This window comes from Hippopotamus amphibius, chromosome 4, assembly GCF_030028045.1.
Source record: "Hippopotamus amphibius kiboko isolate mHipAmp2 chromosome 4, mHipAmp2.hap2, whole genome shotgun sequence".
Taxonomy (NCBI): Eukaryota; Metazoa; Chordata; class Mammalia; order Artiodactyla; family Hippopotamidae; genus Hippopotamus; species Hippopotamus amphibius.
Genome location: NC_080189.1, coordinates 75,024,246 through 75,050,690, shown reverse-complemented (window position 1 = coordinate 75,050,690; position 26,445 = coordinate 75,024,246). Strand labels below are relative to the sequence as shown.

The 26,445-nt window shown below is 36.8% G+C and overlaps 1 protein-coding gene across 4 annotated transcripts in view; it reads right to left on the bottom strand.

Moving 5' to 3' along the window:
* LANCL2 (LanC like glutathione S-transferase 2) overlaps window positions 1-26,445 on the bottom strand; it is a 60,833-nt gene that overhangs the window by 18,605 nt on the left and 15,783 nt on the right. For 2 of the 4 annotated variants that reach the window (XM_057731402.1, XM_057731406.1), the window contains exons 2-5: window positions 22,041-22,173; window positions 3,755-3,956; window positions 2,761-2,908; window positions 1,387-1,533 (exon numbers count right to left, since the gene is read on the bottom strand). In XM_057731402.1, the coding sequence (XP_057587385.1) occupies window positions 1,387-1,533; window positions 2,761-2,908; window positions 3,755-3,956; window positions 22,041-22,173 (630 nt within the window). Of the gene's footprint in view, window positions 1-1,386; window positions 1,534-2,760; window positions 2,909-3,754; window positions 3,963-22,040; window positions 22,174-26,445 lie in introns of all 4 variants that reach the window. The other 2 variants (XM_057731404.1, XM_057731405.1) reach the window with 2 other exon arrangements.

Below are 26,445 nucleotides of genomic sequence, written 5' to 3'. Positions count from 1 at the left end.
AAGACATGGAATTCTGGTTATTTTTGAAACATGTCTGCACTAAAAACAAAATTCACAAATTGGAATACATACGTGTTTTACTTTCTACAATGATAACCAAAGATACCTAATCAGCAGAGAAGGGAGTTCTAGTCCTGTGTAGATAGGAATCTCCTATTTTCCTTTAGTGAGTAGCAGCATGATGCAAAAGGAAAAATAAAAAAGAAATCTGTAAGCGAAAATTTAAAAAAGAAATATATGGGCTTTTAATCAAAAAGACCTAAATTCTAATCTATGCTTCTTCACTTACTAGCTTTGTAATTTTGAATAAGTTTATAAAGTACTCTGTTATGGGTGTGGCAGAATAAAAAAAGGCTTAATTGGAAAAAAAGAAAAGTACAGCCAGACTTTATTTTATTGTTCTTTGCTTTATTGTGCTTCATTTGCATTTTTTAAAAATTGAAGGTTTGTGGCAACTCTGAGTCGAGCAAGTCTATTGGCACCATTTTTCCAACAGCATTTGCTCATTTTGTATTTCTGTGAAACATTTTGGTAATTCTCGCAAATATTTCAAACTTTTTCATTGTTATATTTGTTATGGTGATCTGTGATCAGTGATCTTTGATGTCACTGTTGAAAAAAGATTACAACTCACTAAAGGCTCAGATGATGGTTAAGCAGTTTTCAGCAATAAAATATTTTAAAATTCAGGTGTGTACATTTTTTTAAAAGACATAATGCTATTGCATGCTTAATAGACTACAGTATAGTGTAAACATAACTTTTATATGCACTGGGAAACAAAAAAATTAGTGTGACTTGCTTCACTGCGATATTAGCTTATTGTAGCAGTCTGGAACTGAACCTGCAATGTTGCCAAGGTCTGCCTGCAGGTTGCGTACAGAGCAGAGGAGGGACCCAGAGGCCATAAAGCTGGAAACAGGTTAAAGCAATATTTGGGGTGAGGTCTTTGCCTGCCTGACAGAAGAGTCAGTACTTAATTTAGTAGATGTCAGGGATGAGTCAGAGACAAGATCATAACCACAACAATAAACTAATTAAAAATTCTGGACACAACTGATAGCAAGTTGGGGGTATCTGAATATGAAAAAGCCTGCCCTAGTCTGCATTCTGGAAGCCCTGTCTGCTCCCTGAAGGTTTTCCCCTATTAAGAGAGCAGGAGGACATGGACAGAAATAAAGTGTGGGCCACAGACACTTAATCCAACACGAAGTGCACACAGAAGGTGCTCTCAGGAGGTCCCTGCTTGGGGATCCATGAGTCAAAGTAGGACCCTTATTTCATTGCAGCCTGCTTGGTTTGTAATAAAATTTCAGCTCCCATTTCAGATTTGATTTAATATGTTATAATGTGGTCACTGCACTAGCATTTCAGAGCATCACTCACCTGCATTAACATGTAGTAGATCCCGGCCATGCCATGGGCTGCTCCGACATACTGCTTCCTGTGCCACTGATACAACAGGGGACAGCGCTCAGCCTTCTTTTCTTCCCTTGACAAAGCCTTGCCCGATTCAATAATAGCACTGACTACCTACAGAGATAGTGAGAAGGCGTAAGTCTAAAAAACTTACATGTAATCTGTTTTAGTTAATTAACGATAACATGTCTTTATATAGATAGATTACTTAATCTAAAAATCTTTAAGCTGTTAATAGCCAACACTGTTATCTTTATTTTATAAATCAATAAATACAGGCAGAGGGAAATCAGAAGACAACCTCACAGCAGAAAAAGATATTAAGAAGTAGAACCAAGAGATCAAAAGGTCTTTGTATGAACAGTTTACTAGAACCTAGAAAAACTTCCAATAAAAACTATCCTAGACTACTTAGTTGCTTGGTAGCTTCAATGTTTTCCCCCCAAAACTGGCAAGCATAGTCAGCCCTCCATATTTGCTGCAGGTTTCACACCCATGGATTCAACCAAGCTCAGATCAAAAATATTGGGAAAAAATTATTCCAGAAAGTTCCAAGAAGCAAAACTTGAATTTGCTGTATATGGGCAACTTTTTACATAGCATTTACATGGTGTTAGGTATTATAAGTGATCTAGAGATGATTTAAAGTACGTGGGAGGATGTGCATGGTTTATATGCAAATACTACACCACTTTATATAAGGGACTTGAGTATCCTGGCATTTTGGTATCCAAGGTGATCCTGGAACCAATCCCTAATGGGTACTTAAGGATAACTGTACATCTTCCAAAGCTGGAGGAACTGGCTTTATTTATGAAAGGCTAAGGAAATGAGTTCTGCTGCAGCATTTTAGAATGACTCTGTGGCAAAGACAGTAATTATTTCCTCACATCCTCTCTCCCCTCATTCTTTTGGTATCAGTGCTCCAAGTTTTAGTGAGGCATCTGGCCTCAGAGATACAGACAGCTGAACACAGTCGTCTGAGTTCCAGAAGTGGGATGTGAGCAGAAGTGAGGTGGGCAACTTCTAGTCCTCGGCCTTAAAAAGGAAGCTGCTCATTCTCCACTTCCTCACCGCCTCCTGGGCTGGCAGTGCTCAGCGAGCCTTGGTTGTGCAGATAAGGCATGGCCCTAGGATAAGGCAGAACAAGACAGAAGCGGGTCCCTAGGCTTGGACCGCCTACCAGTTCAGATACTTCATGAAAGAGAAATAAACGTATTCTCTTGAAGCTGCTGTTTGGTTCTAGTAAAAACAGCTGAATACAGACCTAAATTTTTTAAAAAACATCCTTGAAAGAGAATAAAAAGGAGCTATTTACTAATTCTATGAGAGGCACGGTACCTCTTTGATAGCTGACTCACACACGGCGCCTGGACCTATCTCCATGTTCACGTAGAGTAACGCGTACAGATAACCTGCCCGTCCGTAAAGCAGCTCATCGGGAAGGTCTGAATCTCGAGAGACGATGGTTCTCTGGAGCTGCAAAAGTCTACCCAACAAGAAAAATTCTGTTTTCCCAGAGAATGTCTAAAATACCTCTTCCTGAAACTGCAAGTAACACTATCACTTTAGGAATTATCTGTTACTATTTTTTATTTAAAACTGATTTTTAAAAATACCAAAAAAGAGGGAAAACAACAAAAACTTCCTCACTATAAAACCAAACAAAAACTTCCCTCTCAGATATCAAAATTAATAATAAAACATCCTGCTGTTCAAAAGTTCTACACATATCTAAAATGTGCAGGATATAAACATAGAAGATACTCTAAACCACATAAGAGAAGATACTCAACTTTGAAATCCAGAATTATAAGAAAATGATTTCAAATTTTAATGAAAATGTTACTAAAATGTAGCCAATTCTTGAAAATTAGCTTGAATCACCCCATCTTTAACAAACATTAATGTGCCAGACACTCCACCAGACCATGGCCCTGATTCCTGCTGCTTCAAAAGAGAATATAAACCAATAGGTACGATAAAGCTTATATTCTCTATTTGTTTCATAACAACTGAACCTAAGAATAACTTAGTTATAACAGTGAATCTAAGGCATATAAGCTAATTTTCATGCATGGAAGGCAACCAAAAATTACTTAGGAGAAAACATGTTTATTCCTCCCTCAAATTAAGGCAAAACGCATGCTTGGATAGAAAGGGAACATACGATCCCACCATTAGGCTCGAGATAAATATACAAACTCTTCACTTCTTAGAGAGAACTGTTTGCAAAAGCAGGTGAATTAAAAGATAAATTCGTTTTCGTTTTTGAGTTTCTTTCTACAGCAAGACTACGAATATGGAGAAAATACTTCCAGTTGTAAAAACTCACTTTGTGATGCATTCCTGGGACTCGCAATCACTTTTGAGTTTATGATAGACCACAGCTCCAACGGCCAGAGGCCCAGCATCTCCACAGAGGAAAGTGACCCTCCGGCCATTCAAATTCCGAAGTGTTCTCTTCACGTAATCCAGGGATCGGAGCAGATAGGTCTGGTCACATGTGACCCGGTACAACTGCAGGTACAAAAGGGCTATGCCTGGAATAATCACCACCACCCCCCCCACAAAAGAAAGCATTATTGCCTTTCCTTCTTACTGTCAGGACGTTACTTCATGATTACATGAAAAACTTACATAAAGCCTCTGTTTCTAAAGGGGTAACATCAAACAAATTACATGATATGTTTCTTAAAAATGGGGGGAAAAAAAAGAACCTGAAACAAAGATTTAGTACCTCCTAGATACGGGAAATATAAGACTTCCTACTCATTCCCCTTTAATTTTCATTCGTTTCCAGGCTGTACTTATTCTCCTTTGTATTGTAAGCTAACTTGGATCCTTTTCTTCTTACTTCTCATATAATAATGTCCTCTTATCTTATGCCAAATTAAATGATTGCTTTTCTAAATTTTATACCTACTTCTTTCCATATATACAATGGAATATTACTCAGCCATAAAAAGGAACAAAACTGGGTCATTTGTAGAGACATGGATGGACCTAAGACTGTCATACAGAGTGAAGTAAGTCAGAAAAAGAAAAATAAATATCACACACTAATGCATATATGTGGAATCTGAAAAAAAAAACAGGCATAGATGATCTTATTTACAAAGCAGAAATAGAGACACAGATGTAGAGAACAAAAATATGGCTACCAATTTATCTATTTCTCACAATTTTTCAATTTTCTTTAGTGACCAACAAACCAGTGAGTCAACTCACTGTTCTAGCCACATGATGCAGAGTAAGGTAGTGAATTCAGAAGACATAGCTTATCACCTATCCATCTTTCCTATTTTAGATTAAAGAACAGATCTGGTTACTCAAGAGAACCAGAGAGAGGTCTTTTTCTGAAAAATCTATGGAGGATGATCTATATGGCTTCTAAAAGAAGCATGCTATGATTCCTGGGTTCAGAAGTCAATGTGACAGCTAAGTAATGGATGAATCTGTATAAATATATACCTAATAAAGTATACTGTAGGAAAAGGTATTTAAAGAAATGATATCATGGTAAAAAGGCCAAAAAACAATCTATTAATGTTGGAGTTGAGGTTCTCTAATATTCTGTTCTTTGATATCCTACTCTTTTATTATTTTTCATTTTGCTTTTTCAATTTCTCTAAATAGGCAGTTTCTTCTTTCTTTAATTCTCCTATTCAGGGTATCCTAACTTTCAAATTAATTCTTAACACCTACATATATTTTTTGAGAAGTCTTCTTTGGTCATTATCCATTTTTTTAAAAGACTGAGTCAGATATAAAAGTAGCAGATTTGTAAGCCCTGAAAAACATCTTTCTCTATGAATTGCTTATGATCTTCTTGAGTATTTTCTGTGTTCAAAAAATTGAAATTATAAACATACAGAAAACAAGTTTGAAGTTAAATACTTACAAATTTCAAACATAATAGTCACTATAAAAGGCTTACAAGTACTTCATGACTGACTCAGAAACCCCTAAAAACAAGATGATGATCTGGTCAACCTGTGAACCTAAAAACCTATGGTTATATATATTCATAGCTTAAGTATTTTAAAGTAAATGATGACAGGTAACGTATAAAAAAAGTCATCATGTCATCCTGGCCCTGAGTACTTCAGTATGAAAATCTAAAATATATGAACCTTTTCTTACAAGCCAAAATAGTACTATAATTATCAAAATAATTAGTGAGACTGAGCTGTGTTTTGTATTTTTTCCTTTTTGGTAGATCTTTTTATCAGTTTCAGTACCAGTATTAACCTTGTTTCATAAAACAATGGGAAGTATTCCTTATTTTCCTATTCTCTGAAACAGTGTAGAGTAGCACTGAGATTTCCTGTTCTTTAAAAAAAAAAATGGTCTCTTTTTATTAGTTTATTGTTTGTTTATCCCCAGTTTTATTGAGGTAAAATTGACAAATAAAACTGTATATATTAGAGTGTAAAACAGGATAATTTGGTATACAGTGTGGAAATAGTACCACAATCAGGTTAACATATCCTTCACCCCACACAGTTATCATTCGGGGGGTGTGTGTGTGTATGCTTAAAATCTACTCTCTTAGCAAATTACAAGTATACAATACAGTCCCATGCTGTACATTAGATCTACAGAACTGGTACATCTTATAACTGAAGGCTCACGCCCTTTGACCACGATTTCCCCATTTCCCCTACCACACTACCCTGGTAATCACCATTCTATTCTGTTTCCATGAGTTCAATATTTTGTTTTAGAATTAATATATACGTGAGATCACACAGTTTGTGTCCTTCTCTGTCAGGCTTTTCACTTAGCATAATGTCCCCCAGGAACATCCATGTTGTCACAAATGACAAGATTTCATTTTTCTCATAGCTGAACATTCCATTCAAAGACTGCATAACATTCCATTAGATATAGTTAGATAGACGGATGGATGGATGGATGGATGGATGGATGGGTAGATGACAGACAGATAGATCGATCGACTGATCACAACTTCTTTATCCATTCAAGGATGGATGGATACTACAGTTGTTCCCATATCTTGGCTATCGTTAATGCTGTCATAAACATGTGGGTGCAGATATCTCTTTAAGATACTGACATCCCCAGAAGTGGGATTGCTGGATCATATGGTTCTACTTTTAATATTTTGAGGAACCTCCATACTGTTTTCCATAGTGGCTGCACCAATTTATATTCCCATCACATACCACGGTCCTCTTTTCTCCATATCCTCACTAACACTATCTCTTGTCTTTTTTATAAAAGCCTTCCTAATAGATGTGAGGTGATAGCTGTGGTTTTGATTTGCACTTCCCTGATAACTAGTGATGTTGAACACTTCTTCATATATGTGCCAGCCATACTTTTGTCATCTTTGGAAAACTGTCCATTCAGGTCCTCTGTGCATATTTTAATTGATTATTTTTTGTTATGGAGTTATCTAAGTTTCCAATATACTTTGGATACTAACTTCATAGCAGATATATGGCTTGCAAACATTTTCTACTGTTCTATAAAGTTGTCTTTTCATTTTGATTGTTTCCCTTGCAGAGAAGAAGCTTTTTAGCTTGATGTACTCCCACTTGTTTGTGATTTTGTTGCCTGTGCTGCTGGTGTCATATCCAAAATATCACTGCTGAGACCCCACATCAAGGAGCTTTTTCCTTTGTTTTCTTCTAGGAGTTTGACGGTTTCAGGCCTTACATATTTAAGTCTTTAATGAATTTTGAGTTAATTTTTGAGAGTGGTATAAGATAGAGATCCAGTTTGACTTTTTGCATGTGGCAATCCAGTTCTCACCATTTATTGAAGAGGCAGTTTTCTTCACTGTGTGTTCTTGGTTGCTTTGTCAAGAATTAATGAACCATTTATGCATGGGTTTATTCCTGTGCTCTCCATTCTGTTCCATTGGTCTCTGTGTCTGTTTTGATGCCAGTAACATATTGCTTTGATTACTAGACCTTTGTAATATACTTAAAAATCAGGAAGTTCTATATGAACTGTAGGATTGATTTTCAATGTCTTTGAAAAATACCATTAGAATTTTTTAAATTAATTAATTTATTTATTGGCTGCATTGGATCTTCATTGCTGCACATGGGCTTTCTCTAGTTGCAGCACATGGGGGCTACTCTTCGTTGTGGTCCGCAGGCTGCTTATTGTGGTGGCTTCCCTTGTTGTGGAGCATGGGCTCCTCTAGACACATGGGCTTCAGTAGTTGTGGCTCGCAGGGTTAGTTGCTCCTTGGCTTGTGGGATCTTCCTGGACCAAGGATTGAATCTGTGTCCCCTGCACTGGCAGGTCGATTCTTAACCACTGTGCCACCAGGGAAGTCCCACTGTTAGAATTTTGATAAGGACTGAATTAAATTTATAGATCACTTTGGGTAGTATGGATATCTTAATAGTAATGCTTCCAATCCATGAACAGAGAATACTTTTTCCTTTTGTTTGTAGCTACTTCAATTCCTTTCATCAATATCTTATAATTTTCAGTGTACAGGTCTTTTACCTCTTTGGTTAAATGTATTCCTAAGGATTTTTCTTTTATGCTATTGTAAACAGAATTGTTTTCTTAGTTTCTTTCTTCAACAGTTTGTTATTAGTGTATAGAAACAACTGATTTTTATATATTGATTTTATATCCTGCAAATTTACTGAATTTATTTATCAGTCCTAACAATTTTTTTTGGTGGATCTTCAGGGATTTTTACACATAAGATTATGTCATCTGTAAGCAGAAGCAATTTTACTTCTCTCTGATTTGGCTGCCTCTTATTTATTTATTTTGGGACAGGCCTAACTGGTCCCCCTAGAATTTTCAGTACTATGTTAACTAGAAGTGGCAAGATTGAGCATCCTTGTCTTGTTCTTGACCTTAGAGGAAACGCTGAGTACTGTTCGCTGAGTATGAGTATATTGAGTACGACAATAGCTGTGGGCTTATCACATATTGCTTTTATTATGTTGAGGTACATTATTTCTGTACCAAATTTGAGAGTTTATTATGCAAGTATGTTGAGTATTATCAAATGCTTTTTCTGCATCTATTGAGATGATCATGATTTTTATCCTCCATTCTGTTAATGTCGTCTATCACATTGACTTGCATATGTTGAAACATCCTAGCATCCCTGGGATAAATCCCGTTGATCATACATATTCTTTTAATGTGCTCTTGAACTGTGCTTGTTAGTATTTTGTTGAGGATTTTTGTATCTATGCTCATCAGAGATACTGACCTTTAGTTTTCTTCTTTACTTCAGGTTTTTTGCAACAGTTTGTGAAGGACTAGTATTAATTCTTTAAATGTCCTACATAAGTCACCGGTAAAATCATCAGGTCCTAGGCTTTTGTTGGGAGGTTTTTGATTCCTGATTCCACCTCTTTACTCATTATTGGTCTGTTTAGATTTTCTATTTCTTCATGATTCACTCTTGGTAGACTATATGTTTCTAGAAGCTAATTCATTTCTTCTGCGTTATCCAATTTGTTGGCTTGTAATTGTTCATAGCAGTGTTTTATGACCTTTTGTATTTCTGTGGCATCAAGTATAATGTCTTCTCTTTTATTTCAGATTGTATTTATTTGGATCTTCTCTCTTGTTTTCTCAGCTAGGCTTGGTAAACTGTTTTGTTTATCTACTCAAAAAACCAACTCAGTTTCATTGATCTTTTCCATTGCTTTCTGGTTTCTATTTCACTTATTTCTGCTCTGATCTTTCTTATCTCCTTTCTGCTATCTTTGGGTTCAGCTTGTTCTTGTTTTTCTAGTTCCTTGAGGTGTAAAGTTAGGTTTTTTATTTAAGACCTTTCTTTTCTCTTAATATAGCTGTTTACTGCAAGGTACTTCCCTCTTAGAACTGCTTCTGCTATATCCTGTTAAGTTTTAATATGTTGTGCTTCCATTTTCATTTGTTTCAAGGTATTTTTTGCTTTCCCTTTATTTTTTGATCCACCGGTTGTTCAGGAGCTTTTTGTTTAATATCCACATTGCTATGGATTTTCCAGTTTTCCTACTATTACTGATTTCTAGTTTTGTACCATTGTGGCTAGAAAAGATATTTGATATAATTTCGATCTTTTTAAATTTGTTGAGACTTGTTTTGAGTTGTAACAGGTGATCATCCTGAGGAATGTTTTCTGTGCACTTAAAGACGAATGTGTTCCGCTGCTACTGAATGCAATGTCCTGTTATGTCCGTTAGATTCATTTGGTCTAAAGTGTTGCTCAATTCTAATGCTTCCTATCGATAATCTGGATGATCTGTCCAGTGTTGGAAGAGGGATCTTTAAGTCCCCTGTTATTGTTGCATTGTTGTATATTTTCCCCTTCAGAACTGCTAGTATTCGCTATATTTTTAGATGCTCTGATGTTGGGTGCACATGTATTTATAATTATTACATTCTCTTGATGAACTGATTCCTTTATCATTATACAATAACCTTCTTTGCTTCTTGTTAAAGTTTTTGAAGTTAAAGTCTATTTGCTCTGACATAAGTATACCTACCCCTGCTCTATTTTGGTTTCCAGTTGCACAGAATTTCCCATCTCTTCGCCTTCAGCCTATGTCCATAAAGTGACATGAGTCTCCTGTAAACAGCATATACATATATCCGTTCAATCACTCTGTCTTTAATTTGAGAATTTAAATTTAAAGTACTTATTGATATGTAAGGACTTACTAATGCCATCTTATTATCTTTCTGGTTGTTACGTACTTCCTTTCTTGCTCTCTAGCTGTCTTGCCTTGTGATTTGATAATTTTCCCTATTGGTATGCTTCGATTCCTTTTTTTTTAACAATTGGCTTGTGTATCTACTATAGGCTTTTGCTTTGTGGTTACTATGAGATTTACATAAAACATCTTATAATGCTGTATTTTAAGCTGGTACAAAAATTCTATCCCTCTCCCCCAACATTTTATGTTTCTGACATCACAAATTTACATATTTTATGTTGTATACCCAATAAAAGTTATTGAAGCTATAGTTAATTTTAATACTTCTGTTAAAACCTTTGTAGTACAATTAAGTACTACATGACCATATTACATTACTATAGTGTTTGGATTTGACTACACACTTGCTTATAACAGTGTTTTATATTTTCATATTTTCATGTTACTAATTAGCATCCTTTTGCTTCAGCTTGAAAGACTCATTTCAACATTTCTTGTAAGGCAGTCTAGTTGTGATGAACTCCTTCAGCTTTCGTTTGTTTGTGAAAGTTTTTATTTCTCCTTCATTTCTGAAGGACAGTTTGCCAGGTATAGTATTTTTGTTTTTTTGTTTTGTTTTGTTTTGTTTTGTTTCTTTAAGTACTTTGAATACATCAACCCACTCTCTCCTCGCCTGTAAGGTTTCTGCTGAGAAATGTTCTGCTAGCTTTATTAGGGTTCCTTTGTATGTAAGTAGTTTTTTGTTTCCTGCTTTGGAAATTCTCTGTCTTTGACTTTAGATGGTTTTATCACAACGTGTCTCAGTAAAGTCCTCTTTGGGTTGAATCTGTATGGGTAATTATGGACATCATGAATGCTGATGTCCATCTCTCTCCCCAGATTTGGAAAACTGTCAGCCATTATTTCTTTAAATAAGCTTTCTGCCCCTCTCTCCCTCTTTTTTCTTCTGTGACTCCTATAATGCATTAATTGTTTTGCTTAATGATGTCCCTTAATTCATGTAGGCTTTCTTTACTTTCATTCATTCTTTTTACTTCTTCCTCCTCTGACTGGTTAATTACAAATGACCTGCTTTCAAGTTCACAGATTTTTTTCTTGTTGATTCATTCTGCTGCTGATGTTCTCTCCTGCACTTTTCATGTCATTCATTTGTATGCTTCTGCTCTAGACTTCCTTTTTGGTTCTATTAAACTTCTTGTTTTGTTTATGTATTGCTTTCCTGATTTCATTAAAATGTCTTTCTTTTCTTGCAGCTAATGAGCTTCTTCAAAAAAACTAATTTAAAAAAAAAACTAATTTGAAATCTTTATCAGGCAAACCATAAATCTCTACTTATTTGCGGGGTGGTTACTGGAAAATTATTTTATTACAAAATTACAAATTATTAGTGGTGTTATGTTTCCTTGATTTTTCATGTTCCTTGAAGTCTTGAGTTGCTATCTTAGCATCTGAAGATGCAGTCACCTCCTCCAGTCTTTACTCATAGCCTTCAGGAACAAAATGCCTTCTGTCAGCCTTACTAGGGATTCTCAGGCTTTCTCAAGACTTTCTCTATAGATACGCCTGCTCCACACTTTTTGTTCCGTTAGGGGAGAATTCTTAAGACTGTACGCCTTCTCCTGATTCCACAAAGCCAGGCTGAGTGCTGACAGTACCATTTGCTTTCCCTAGGGTAGCAAGGGATGCTCAAGTGTGTATGCTTTCTCCCAGTTCTGCAAGGTTGAGCCAGCTTTCTGTCCACGTGCACTAACTGTCCACAAAGGTTTGCACACACTGCCCTCTGGGGCACACACAGTTATGGGATGGATCAGTGTGTGGGTGAGAAATGCAGAATGTTGGCGGTAACCATGGGCCAATTCGGGGGCATCCACTGGTGAGGTGTCCCCAGTGGCTCACGGGCAGGCTCCCTGATGGAGCCTGCAAAGTGGTTAGTGGACCTGCATCCCTTGTTGAATTCTGAGTCCTGGTTGCTATGCTCTCAGCCTCTCCTTGCCCCTCACTCACGCAGATCATCTCTGTATTCTGAAAGAGGTAAGAAAGAAGCAGGTATCCTTGGTAGTCTCCTGCATAGCTGGGGAAGCCGGACACTCACTCAATATTCTCACCTTCCTCTGTAGGAGAAATCACAGGCTGAGTGTGGGCTTGGCACTGAGCTGAGTCACCCTGGGAGTGGGGTGACATAGGTGAAGTGAAAATTTTCCTCTTATCCTTTTCAATGTGTCCAATCTCAGGTTGTTGTTTTTTGTTGTTGTTTGTTTGTTTGTTCCAATGGTATTCTGTAACTCCTCCACTGGACTCTTGGGTCCCAGAAAGGTACTCTCATCTGTGTGTAATTATCAAAATCAGTGTTCCTTGGGGAGGGGAAGAAAATAGAATACTCCTCTTCCACCATTTTACTGATGTCACTCTCCTTGGGATTTCCTGTCCTTTAATAAAGGTTTGGTAAAATTTTCCCAGTGAAATTTTTGGGTAGATATTTGACAACATTCTCAAATTTTTATTCGGAATTTTGTCTATTTATAGGTTCTATCTCTTCTAGGGTCAGGTTTGGTAGATTACGTATTTACAGAGAATTATCCATTTCAGTTACACTGTGAAATAAATTTATGTAGAGTGAAAAGTAGTCATGTGATTTCTAAAATTTCCTCTGTTTTAAGGTTTCTTGATTTTACTTGTTTTTGTGCCTTCTTCCCCTATCTGCAAACTTCTATTTCTAATGACTGTCACTATAAGCTTGTGCCCATGTTTCCTCAATCGTATCGTGGCTGGTTCTCTAATACAGGAGTCAGTAAACTTTAGGTTAGGCTTCGAGGGCCACATTCAGTCTCTGTTGGGTATTCTTTCATTTCAAAATTCTTAAAATTATAAATAAAATCCCTTCTTTGTCCAAGACCTGTGAACAAACAGGCTGTATCCTAGATTTGGCCCATGAGCCACTGTTTGTCAACTAACTACACTAGCAGAGTCCTCTGGAATGCTCTTGATAAAAATATTTCCTAGGTTCCTGTTAAATCTTTTGTTATATTTCATATACCTGGAGGGGAGTAACCTAGCTGGATTTAAAATCTTATCTTCATATTTTCATTCCCTGAATATACTATAGGATGTTGGTGAACTTTTTTTACAAAAATATTTATTTATTTGGCTGCACTGGGTCTTAAGCTGCAGCACATGGGATCTTCGTTGCATGCAGGGAATCTTCGTTGGGGCACGTGGGATCTTTTAGTTGCAGCACACGGGATCTTCAGTTGCGGCATGCAAGATCTAGTTCCCTGACCAGGAATCAAACCCAGGCCCCCTGCACTGGGAGAGCAGAGTCTTAACCACTGGATCACCAGAGAAGTTCCCACTGGTGAACTTCTGAAAGTGGCCACTTAGAGGTTTGATACCAATGTGATTTTCTCCCTGTTGATATTTCTCTCATATATCTCCTCCTCAACTATGACATCCCACATCACAGTGGCACATTTATTACAACTGATGAATTGTCACTGATAAATCATCTTCACCAAGAGCCCATAGTTTAAATTATGGTACACTCTTGGTGTTGTACATTCTGTAGGTTTGAACAAATATATAATGAGATGTATCCACCACTGCAGATGATCCAGAGCAGTTTCACTGTCCTAGTATCTTCTGTGCTCTGCCTATTTATTTGTCCTTCACCCCATAACTCACTGAAACCACTATCCATTTTTACTGTCTTCATAGCTATACATTCTCCAGAATATCATATAATTGGAATCATATAGTATGTAGCCTCTTCAGATTGTCTTCTTCCAATTAGAAATTCACATTTAAGTTTCCTGCATGCCTTTTTGTGGCACACTTCCTTTTAATGCTGAATAATATTTCATCGTTTGGATGCACCACTTATTTATTCACTCTTCCATTGAAGGACATCTTGGTTACTTCCAACTTTTGGCAATTATGAATACAGTTGCTATAAACATTCGTGTGCAGGTTTTTTTTGGTGGGCATAAGTTTTCAGTTCATTTGGGTAAAAAAGAGCATAACTGCTGGAACATATGGTAAGGGTATATTTAGTTTTGTAAAAAACTGCTGAACTGTCTTCCAGTATGGGAGACATCTGCATCTCCACCAGCAGTAAATGAGAGTTCTGGTTGTTCCACACTGTCACCAGCATTTGGTACTGTCAGTGTTTGGAATTTTGGCAATTTCCTAATGACATAAGATGTTGAACATCTTTTCATACGTTTACTTGGCATCTGTATATCTTTTCTGGTGAGGTGTCTGCTCATGCATTTTGCCTATTCTGTGATAAGGTTGTTCATTTTCTTATTGTTGAATTTTAAGAATTCTTTGTTTATGCTGGTTAAAAGTCCTTTACTAGATATGTCTTTTGCAATTATTTTTTCCTTGTCAGTGGCTTGTCTTCTCATTCTCTTTCACAGGGTAGATTTTAATTTAAAAAAAGCCCGGATTATCATTTACAGGGATACCTCATTTCATTGCGCTTCACTTTATTGCATTTCCCAGATGTGGTGGGTTTTTTTTGCAAATTTAAGACTTATGGCAACCCTGAATCGAACAAGTCTGTCAGTCATTTTTCCAATAGGATTTGCTCACTTTGTGTCTCTGTGTCACATTTTGGCAATTCTCACACTATTTCAAACCCTCCACCAGCAAAAAGATTAAGACTCACTGAATGCTTAGATGATGGTCAGCATTTTTAGCAATATTTTAAAATTACAGTATGTACATTCTTTTTGGACATGATACTATTGCACACTTGATAGACTACAATATACTGTAAACGTAACTTTTATATGCACTGAGAAACCAAAAAATTCATATGACTCATTTTATTGTGATACTCGCTTTATTGTGGTAGTCCGGAACTGAACCCACAATATCCCCAAGGTATGCCTGTATTTCTTTCACAGATCACATCTTTGGTGTTGTATCTAAAAAGTCAATGACTTGCAAAAGGCCACCTAGGTTTTTTTCCTGTGTTATTTTCTAGGACTTTTATAGTCCTGTATTTTATGTTTAGGTCTATGATCCATTTTGAGCTAATTCTTTTGAAAGGTATCTACATTTGTTTTGTTGAATGTGGATGCCCAGTTACTCTAGGACCATTTGTTGAAATGACCACCTTTACTACATTGTATTGCCTTTGCTCCTTTGTCAAAGATCAGTAGCTATATTTATGCGGGTCTATATCTGGGCTCTCTATTCTGTTCTATTCTTTCACCAGTACTACACTGCTCTGATTACAGTAGCTTATAAATCTTACAGTCTTAAAAGTCTTGTAAGTCTTAAAGTTAGATAGTGTCAGTTCGCCAATTTTGTTCTTTTCCTTCGATACTGAGTGGGATATTCTGGGTCTCTTTCCTCTTCATATAAATTTTAGAATCAGTTTGTTGATATCCACAAAATAACTTGCTGGAATTTTGATTGGCACTGCACTGAATCTATTGATCAAGTTGGGAAGAACTTCATCTCACCAATACTGAGTTTTCCTAACCAAGAACATGGAATATCTCTCTTTAGTTCTCCTTTGATATTTTTCATAAGAGTTTTGTAGTTTACCTCACATAGATTTTGTACATATTAGATTTATACCTAAGTATTTTGGGGGATGCTAATGTAAATGGTATTGTGTTTTTTATTTCAAATTTCATTTACTCATTGCTGGTATATAATAAAGCGATTTACCTCATATCCTGTAATCTTGCTATGACTGCTTATTAGTTCCAGGAGACTTTTTTGTTGATTCTTTCTGATCGTCTACACAGAATAGCATGTCATCTGCAAAGGCAGTTTTATCTCTTCCTTCTCAATCCATATACCTTTTATTTTCTTGTCTTATTACATTACCTGGGACTTCAAGTTTGATGCTGAAAGCAGTGGTGAGAGGGAACATCCTTACTTTGTTGCTGATCTTAGCAGGAAAGCTTTGAGTGTCTTACCATTAAATATGATGCAGGTTGTTTTGTGGATGTTCAAACCAAATTGAGGATGTTCCCGTCTATTCCTAGTTTGCTGAGACTTTTTAATCATGAATAGCCATTGGATTTTGTCAAATGTTTTTTTCTGCGTCTATTTATATGATGTGATTTTTTCTTATTTAATCCCACTCCACTTTCAAATACTACTGTACCACTTCACGGCTAGAGCAAGTACCTTATAATAACAAAATATTCCTAATTCCTTCCTCCTACCTCTTGTATCTTGCTGTCATTCATTTTACTTACACATAACATATACATATAAGCATATATATACGTGTATCCATATAAACATATATATAAGCATATGTAGTTGAATACATTATTGCTATCATCTTGAACACACATTTGGATCTGTTAGATCATCTGAGAATAAGAAACAAAAAAGTTTTTATTTCATCTTCACTTATTCATACTCTGAAGTTCTTCCTTTTTTTAATGTAGATCCAAGTATCTAACTGATACTATTTTCCTTTTCAGAAGGATTTGGTTTACCATTTCTTGAAAATCAAGTCTAATGTCAACAAATTCCTTTGGTTTTTGTTTGAGAAAGTTTTTATTTCTCCTTCACTTTTAAGGATAATTTTGCAGGGTACAAAGTTCTACAATTTTTTTTTAAATTTTCAATACTTTAAATATTTCACTTCACTCTTATCTTGCTTATATTGTCGCTGAAAAGGAGTATGGTATAATTCTGATTCTTGCTTTTCTATAATAGGGCAGTTTTTCTTTTAAAAAAATTTTTATTGGAGTTGAGCTGTTTACAATGTTGTGTTAGTTTCAGGTGTACAGCAAAGTGAATCAGTTATACATATATCCACTCTTTTTTAGATTCTTTTCCCATATAGGCCATTACAGAGTATTGAGTAGAGTTCCCTGTGCTATACAGTAGTTCCTTATTAGTTATCAATTTTATATATAGTAGCGTGTATATGTCAATCCCAATCTCCCAATTTATCCCTCCATCCCACCTTTCCCCTCTGGTAACCATAAGTTTGTTTTCTACGTCTGTGACTCTATTTCTGTTTTGTAAATAAGTCCGTTTGTACCCTTTTTTAGATCTACATATAAGCAATACAATATTTGTCTTTCTCTGTCTGACTTACTTCACTCAGTATGACAAACTCTGGGTCCACCCACATTGCTGCAAATGGCATTATTTTATTTTTTTTTACGGTTGAGTAATATTGTATATATGTACCACACCTTATTTATTCAATTCTCTGTCGACAGACATTTAGGTTGCTTCCATGTCCTGGCTATTGTATAGTGCTGCAAGGCAATACTGGGGTGCATGTATCTCTTTCAAGACTTTTTATCTTTGGTTTTATGAAGTTTGGATATTACATCCCTAGGTGCAGGTTTTTTGTTTCTTTGTTCTTTGCTTTTGGCATTTATCCTCTTTGGTATTCGCTGAGCTTCCCGGACCTATGGTTTAGTGTATATTAATTTAGAAAAATTCTTAATCATTATTGCTTTAAACATTGTTTCTGATCCTTTCTCTGTTTCTTTTCCTTCTGGTATTCCTACTTCACAAGTGTTAAACATTTTGCCCTTGTTCACCAGTTCTTGGATATTCTGTTTTGTCTTTTCCTTTTTCTCCTCTCAGCTTTTTTCCAGTTCTCGAACTTTCTACTGCCATATCCTCAACCTCAGTGATTCTTTCCTTAGCTGTATCTAATCTACTAAATGAGCTTATCAAAGGAATTCTTCACTTGCTACAGTGTATTTGACTGCTAGCATTTATGTTTGATGCTTTCTTAGAATTTACATCTCTCTGCTTACATTTTCCATGGGTTCTTACATGTTGTCTACTTTTTGCATTAAAATCCTTAGCATAATATGACAGTATTTAAAAATTCCTAGTTTGGTAATTCCAACATTCCTATCGCATCTCATTCTGGTTCTGATGTTTGTTTAGTCTCCTCAGACTGGTTTGTTTTTGCCTTTCAGTATGTCTTGTAATTTTTTTATTGAAAGGTGGACATAATGTACTGGGTAAAAGAAACTGCAACAAATAGTCTGCTAGTAATGGAGTGGTAAGGAGTGGAGGAGTGGACGCATTCTATGGTCCTATGACCAGGTCTCAGTGTGTTGGTGAACATGTGCCCCTGGACCATGAACTCCACCAGTGCTTCTCAGTGTCTTCCTCCCCTTAGGTTGGACAGGATGCCTAGAGGGAGCTGGAGTTGGCTATTACCCTTCCCCTAGGTAGGTTAGCTTCTGATAAAACTCCAGTACAATAATTTCTCCTGAAGGCTGGCCTTATTAAGAACAGAATGCTCTAGTGTATTTCAAAATGGTTTCCTCCCACCTCCCCACCCCCCCACCAGAGGCATGAGGGGATTTTTCTCCAATATTCAAAGTGAACACCTGAGATAACTCCTGAAGTTAAGCTCACAAAAGTGTGGAAGTCTCCCTATGACTGGGTCCTCCTGGAGTTTTTTTAATTCTCATATTTGCCCACACTGAGCTTCTAGCAATTACCCAATTACAGTTTGGATTCCTATGGAGGTTTCTCCTTGTAGGTCTCTGCTCCAGTAAATTGTGATTTTCTGAATCTCCCTGCCTGTTGCTCCTATTTTTGGTGCAGTCATTTATTATGTGACTCCACTTCTCTGATGGATCTTAGAAAAGCTACTGATTTTTCAGCTTGTTCAGGCTTTAACTCTTTAGAACAAAGTGGTGACTTCTAAACTCCTTACATGTCAGACCAGAAACTGGAAGTTTTCCTTCAATTTAATTTTCTTCCTTTTATGGTACTGCTGTGTTTTCTGCGGTGTCACTTCTTTCAACTCCTTGTAATCTGGTCCTCATTTCTGAAGTGATTTTGTCTTTTCCTTTAAGTTCTTTTTTTAGTTCTATCAATTCTTATTTTACATCATCTTACTGTCTTGCTATCTCTTCTTTGAGTTCCTTTATTTCTGCATTGTGAATATACTGCAAAATTAAGTTACAAAATTAATGTTGAAAGTGCTGCACTTTTTCTCCGTCTTGTAGTGGAATATTTCTGGTGTTTTTTCTGCTGACAAAATCTGACTTTTGTTTTTCTTTTTCCTAATATTATGTAAATAATTGTTGATTTTTTTTCTTAAATTTGAAACAGATGGATTTTTAAGGATCGACTATTAACACGAAGATTCTCTAGAAAAGGAAAACTGTTAGGGTAGCTTTAATCTGAAAGGCATCCTCTTTTTATTAAGGGATAAGCAGTTTATTTAACAAATGACGACTTTTGGTGGCCAGATTTCCTTTGATTCTCATAATCTTTCTTGTTTCAAGAGGGCTCCTATCATTGCTGTTTCCCTCCTTACCTATACCACTAGTCAGTGCCACCAGGAATACAGCTTCTGCTTTGCAAGTTAATCCCCTCTTTATCAGAATAGTGCTTTTTTAGAAAGTCTAAAATCAAACCTCTGTCCCCTGTATACCCTAAACACCTTTTTTTCTCTGCTTTGTCTAGCATTACTTGCCCACTTTGCACTCAGATTTACCCTCAAAAGTTCCCCCTCGGGGTGTGTCTCACACCTTCTGGGAATAATTAGTCATTAATTGGAGAAGTGGGGAAGGGTAGAACAGATTTTACCACCCCTGGATCCTATGTCTTTCTTCACCTGCTCTACCACAGTGGCTTTCCATAGTCATTCTAGATGCTATTTGTTTTTCACCCCTTATTATTTGTGTATACTCTCAATCTCACATTTTGCTAAAGGGATAAATTTTGGGTGCTTCATTTATTCTTCTTATATTGTACAGTTTTAGGAGAAAAGACAGGCAGGTATGGGTCTAAGTGGACTCCATACTGCCACATGAACCCTGAAGTCCAAAATGTCATTTGAAATCATTCAAACCAAATACTTCCATGATGGTTCTCTCAATGATTCCAAAAAATGACAACAACTGTAGTTTTTTTTTTTTTTTTTGGGGGGTACACCAGGTTCAATCAACTGTTTTTATACACATATCCCCGTATTCCCTCCCTTCCTTGACGCCCCCCCCTTGAGTCCCCCCCACCCTCCCCGCCCCAGTCCTCTAAGGCATCTTCCATCCTCGAGTTGGACTCCCTTTGTTATACAACAACTTCCCACTGACTATTTTACAGTTGGTAGTATATATATGTCTGTGCCACTCTCTCGCTTCTTCTCAGTTTCCCCTTCACCCCCCGCCCCCTCCCATACCTCGAGTTCTCCAGTCCATCCTCTGTATCTGCGTCCTTGTTCTTGTCACTGAGTTCATCAGTACCATTTTTAGATTCCGTATATGTGAGTTAGCATACAATATTTGTCCTTCTCTTTCTGACTTACTTCACTATGTATGACAGATTGTAGTTCTATCCACCTCATTACATATAGCTCCATCTCATCCCTTTTTATAGCTGAGTAATATTCCATTGTATATATATGCCACATCTTCTGTATCCATTCATTTGTTGATGGGCATTTAGGTTGCTTCCATGTCCTGGCTATTGTAAAGAGTGCTGCAATAAACATGATGGTACAAGTTTCTTTTGGGATTATGGTTTTCTTTGGGTATATGCCCAGGAGTGGGATTACAACTGTAGATTTTTAAGAAATAGTGATTCTTAGAATCCTCTCCCCAGAGCTCCTGATATAACTGTCCCAGGGTGGAGGCTGATAGTCTTTTTTTACTATAAAGCTCTATGGATAAGTCTGACGCACAGCCAATTTGGGGCCTAACAGTCATGGAGTTAAAACCCCTTTTCAACAAGAAGAAATGCTTTAAGTAACACACTTTATAGGCAGAAACCTGTGCTACTGATAACTGTTATTTTCCCTTTCAAAATAACCTTATTCTTTGTATTTTACTTCAAGTTAGCCAAAATTATTTAATTTCACATTTAGGGAACTTGCTTTGTGGTCCAGTGGCTAAGACTCCGCAATCCCAATGCAGGGGGTCCAGGTTCAATCCCTGGTCAGGGAACTAGATCCCACATGCTACAACTAAAGATCCCGCATGCCGCAACTAAAAAGATTCTGCATGCTATAACTAAGACCTGATTCAGCCAAATAAATAAATATATAAATATTTTTAAAAACTTAAATTTAGGGTAAATTTTTTTGGCTGTGTAAGAGAACTAGTTCCATGTCTGTCTAGGTATAAAAATTTGAGAAATTCAATTCTAATGTCACTATGTAATAGTGTATTCATAATAGGCAAATAATAAATAAAGTATCACATAAATGAGTACAAATATAAACACAAATAATAAAAAACGATCAGGGCCATCATGTTTGGGTGTGCCCTGCAAAAACAACTGCCAGTTCTTGGTGACTCCAACATGTACACTTGTGTCCATACTGTTTACTGATTAAACTATAAAAATTTAGCAAGAAAAGGCTATAAATTTATATGTGAATTGTCACTGGCAACAACCATACTGAAATCTAATCCCTCAGAACAAGGTCTGTCTCATTTCTTTTATATTCCCTAAATAGCTATGACAATGTTATGGCTACATGGTAAAATAATAAAAAGAATGTAAAGATTAATTTTGAAATTAATTTTGAAATTAAGTTTTTAGATATGAATATATATTACTGGTTGCTTTAATTATTATTATCAAAATCAAACTCTTTATGTGTACAAATGATTTAATTAAGTACAAAACGTAGGTTAAATCGTTCATACATATGGGGCCAGAGAAATCACAAAAATACAACTTGTCAGAAAGATCAGAGACACAAAAGCAAACAAAAAAACTGACCTAAGAGCAAGTTTGCTCTTACTACACATTTTCAAAAACAGCCATATATTAGGTCAGATAATTAATGTTACAAAAATATGACATTCTAACTTCATACGACATTCAAACTTCAGGCAGAAAGAAATTCTTTAGAAATAAAATTACAAGCATCTCATCAATGAAGATAGTTCAAGACTTCCTTTAAAAGGTATAAAGCTTTGTCATTTTAAAAGAAAAAAAATTCTTACAATCAAAAAATAAAACATATCAAGTACTTACATCCCATAGTCTTACCTGTCCAACCAGTATAAGCAGAGCAATCATGTGGATCAGCTGTCTTCAGCCCTTCTTCCATTTGCTGTAGAAGATCTTTAATTTTGGTCTGGATCCGCCTTGTGAAATTACTGATAATCTGAGAGCCAAAAGAAGATAGAAAATTAAATTACACAAGAATAGGACAATGTTGTAGTAAATACTTCAACTAACAGTCTAAGCTGTAAAAACAGACAGAAATTATATTACCTGGCTCATTTTAATGCTTCATGGGTTGGAGGGGAGTCTACCTTGGTTTTACAAGGTAAGTTTTAAAATGAGAAAATGCCCTATATGGACTCTAAGTCATAAGTACTGTAGAATCACAAAAAATAAGTTGCAGAAATCAAAGCAATAAACCAAAAAAGAAAAAAAAAAAGAGGAAAGAGATGGATCTGACTACACAAACATTTTAACTTCTTTAAGTTAAAGAACATAAGATGGTTTAAAAGTCAATGACAAGAAGAGGAGATAACAATTATAAATATATATGCACCCAATATAGGAGCACCTCAATACATAAGGCAAATGCTAACAACTATGAAAGAGGAAATGCAAGGCAGAAACAGAGACACAGATGTAGAATACAAACACAGGGACACCAAGTGGGAAAAGCAGGGAGGGTTGGGCGGGGATGAATTGGGAGATTGGGATACCAAATTGCACACTCTAAATATATGCTGTTTATTGTCTGTTAGCAGTATCTCAATAAAAGTTCTTAAAAAAAATCAATTACTTTTCTAAGCACAGGCAACAAGGAAGAAGAAAATGTAATAATAATAGTTGTATGACAGTTATAATATCCCCAAGAAATATTAAGCACCTAAGAATAGGTGTAGCAAAGAATGCATCAGACCACAGTAGAAAAAAAGTAATACAATTTTATTAAAAGGTATTAAAGAGAAAAAAAAAAGTCAATGACCAGGGGGAAATATGTGCAATATAAAATATTACAAATAAAAGAAGACTATATAACAATGCAGAAATACACCTAAAAGTATCAATGTACCTTATAAAAAGAAAAAAAAGCAAAAGACAAGCATATGCAAAAATGTTCAGTCACTTAGCAATTAATGAAATGCAAATAAGCACAAATACTATGGTTTGCCTATCAGATTAACAAATAATAAAAACATTTAAAAATATTAAGTCCCAAGCCTTCTAGGAGCTAAGGAAACAGGTATTCTCATTCACTGCTGGTGATCTTTCTCAAGGAAAATTTACCAGTATTCTTAAACATGTAGTTGACAGTGCTGTCCAGGTTTTTCTGCCTTTGATGATTTTTGAAAACTCTAGTTGCTACATCAATTGCTGAAGTGTATTAAAATCTCCAGTTGTGATTGTGAAATTGTCTGTTTCTCCCTTTAATTCTCCTTTTCTCCCCCCTTTAGTGTACTTGTAGTTTTGTTATTTGGCATAGACAAATTTAGGACTGTTATGTCTTCCAGACACATTTTATCATAAAGAAACGTCCCTCTGTGGAACAGACTTTATGTTACTGTACACTTAGGGCTTTCAGGACAAATTTTACTGAAATTTGGCATTCTGGACTAAAAGCAATCTTAGGAATTAAGTTACAATAGTGTACACTGTGAAAGCTTCAGAGAGCTTTACTTAACCCTGGAGGGATGTGTCTACATTTCAAAGGGGATGAGAATCTGGAGCAGGGAGACACTTCCCAGTTAAAGAACTGAAGGCAAACGGCCTGTCTTTTCACAGATTTATGTACATTCCAAAGACTTTGATACTTCCAATGAAACTCTCAGAAAGGGAAGAAAACTTATTTTTCTTCATTCTTTGCTGATAATACAGTTTTTCTGTATGTAGGACATTTTATACAAAGCACAGAAAACTTATTTTTCTTCATTCTTTGCCTATAATACAGACTTTATGTAGGACATCTGATGTGGCTTTCACTGCCCCAGAGGTAAGACCTGAGACTCAGGGAACCACTCACTGGTTGTTTTCTGCCTGGTAAATAAGAAATCTCTGATCCAGAAACCTCTTGTGTACATTCAGGATAAAATTAATAAGTATAAATATTAAAACCTAAATCAGGGTAATGTCAAGCATCATGGTGGTATAACACATCCAGTGTTTTCGTTCTCCCCTTTGACAACAAAAATTAGGCACCCATCCACACACAGAAGTGCCTGTGTGTGAGTTGTGGAACCCAGCATCTTACACCAAGGGACCCACAGCAAATACAGCCCACTAGAGCATTAGGAAACAAGCAGACAGACTTCAGCATCAGCTGTGAAACCTCTAGGAGACTGAACTGGTGCCAGACCCTGAGCTGCAGTCTGGGAGTACAGGCAGAACAGTGACTTCGGCAATCACCTTCAGCTGAGACAGCCTTTGTGGAAGTCCAGACTTCCACAGAAGTACCAACACTCCACTGGAAGGAAAATTAAAAAAGGAGTTTGGATGCACTGGAGTGGGTAAGAGGAACAGGTTGTCCCTGCCAACATCACCTAATGTAGAGGTATACTGGCTAAATAGAGGGCCCATGATTTCTCCTGCAGGGGAAAGGGAGAGCCACGGAGTGAGTGCTTGGTTTCTAAATCTCTGCGGGACTCTGCCAAAGAGACCTATTTCTCTCATTTCTCATAATGCAGCCAGAGCATTACAGAGGCAGGCCATGCCTAGGGAGAGGGAGCAAGTCAGAGAGTGGCATATAAGATTCCCAGAGGGCATTAAAGGAATATAGCTCCTCCTGGTGTGTTTTGGACTCTATCAGGAACATGAAAAATCAAGGACACATGACATCACCAAAAGATCACTATAACCTTCCAGTAACCAAACCTAAAGACATGAAAATCTAGTATTTACACAGTAAAGAATTCAAAACAGCTTTTTAAAAAATCTTTATTTATTTATTTATTGGCTGCATTGGGTCTTTGTTGCTGCACATGGGCTTTCTCTAGTTGCAGTGAATGGGGGCCACTCCTCATTGAGGTGCATGGGCTCCTCACTGCAGTGGCTTCTCCTGTTGCAGAGCAGAGGCTCCAGGCACATGGCCTTCAACAGTTGCAGAACACAGGCTCAATAGCTGTGGCACAAGGGCTTAGTTGCGCTGTGGCATGTGGAATCCTCCTAGATCAGGGATCAAACCTGTGTTCCCTGCATTGGCAGGCAGATTCTCAACCACTGCGCCACCTAGGAAGTCCCCAAAATAGCTATTTTAAGGAAACTCAATGACGGCTTCGCTGGTGGTGCAGTGGTTAAGAATCTGCTTGCCAGTGCAGGAGACACAGGTTCAAGCCCTGGTCCAGGAAGATTCCACATGCCACGGAGCAACTAAGCCCATGCGCCACAACTACTGAGCCCATGTGCCACAATTACTGAAGCCTGTGCACCTAGAGACCATGCTCTGCAACAAGAAAAGCCACTGCAATAAGAAGCCTGAGCACCACAACGAAGAGTAGTGCCCCTGCTCTCCGCAACTAGGGAAACCCTACATGCAGCAACGAAGACCCACCGTAGCCAATAAAAAAAATTAATTAAAAAAAAAGGAAACTCAATGAGCTACAAGAAAACACAGAAAGACAATTCAATGAAATAAAGAAAAAACATACAGTCACTATGGAAAATAGTATGGAGGTTCCTTAAAAAATTAAAATAGAACTATCATATGACCCCACAATCCCACTACTGGGCATATATTCCGAGGAAACCATAATCCAAAAAGAAACATGTACCACAATGTTCATTGCAGCACTATTTACAATAGCCAGGACATGGAAGCAACCTAAATGCCCATCAACAGATGAATCAATAAAGAAGATGTGGCACACATATACAATGGAATATTATTCAGCCATAAAAAGGAATGAAACTGAGTTATTTGTAGTGAGGTGGATGGACCTAGAGTTTGTCATACAGAGTGAAGTAAGCCAGAAAGAGAAAAACAAATACCATATGCTAACTCACATATATGGAATCTCAAAAAAAACGGTACTGATGAACCCAGTGACAGAGCAAGAATAAAGATGCAGATGTAGAGAGTGGACTTGAGGACGTGGGATTGGGGGTGAAGGGGAAGCTGGGACTAAGTGAGAGAGCAGCATTGACATATATACACTACCAAATGTAAAATAGATAGCTAATGGGAAGCTGCTGCATAACACAGGGAGATCAACTAAATGATGGGTGATGACTTAGAGGGGTGGGATAGGGAGGGTGGGAAGGAATCACGGGAGGGAGGGGATATGGGGATATATGTATAAATACAGCTGATTCACTCTGGTGTACAGCAGAAACGGGCACAACAGTGTAAAGCAATTATACTCCAATAAAGAGCTTTAAAAAAACAAAACCGAAACAGTATGTGACAAAAATGAGAAATTTAACAAAGAAATAGAAATCACTG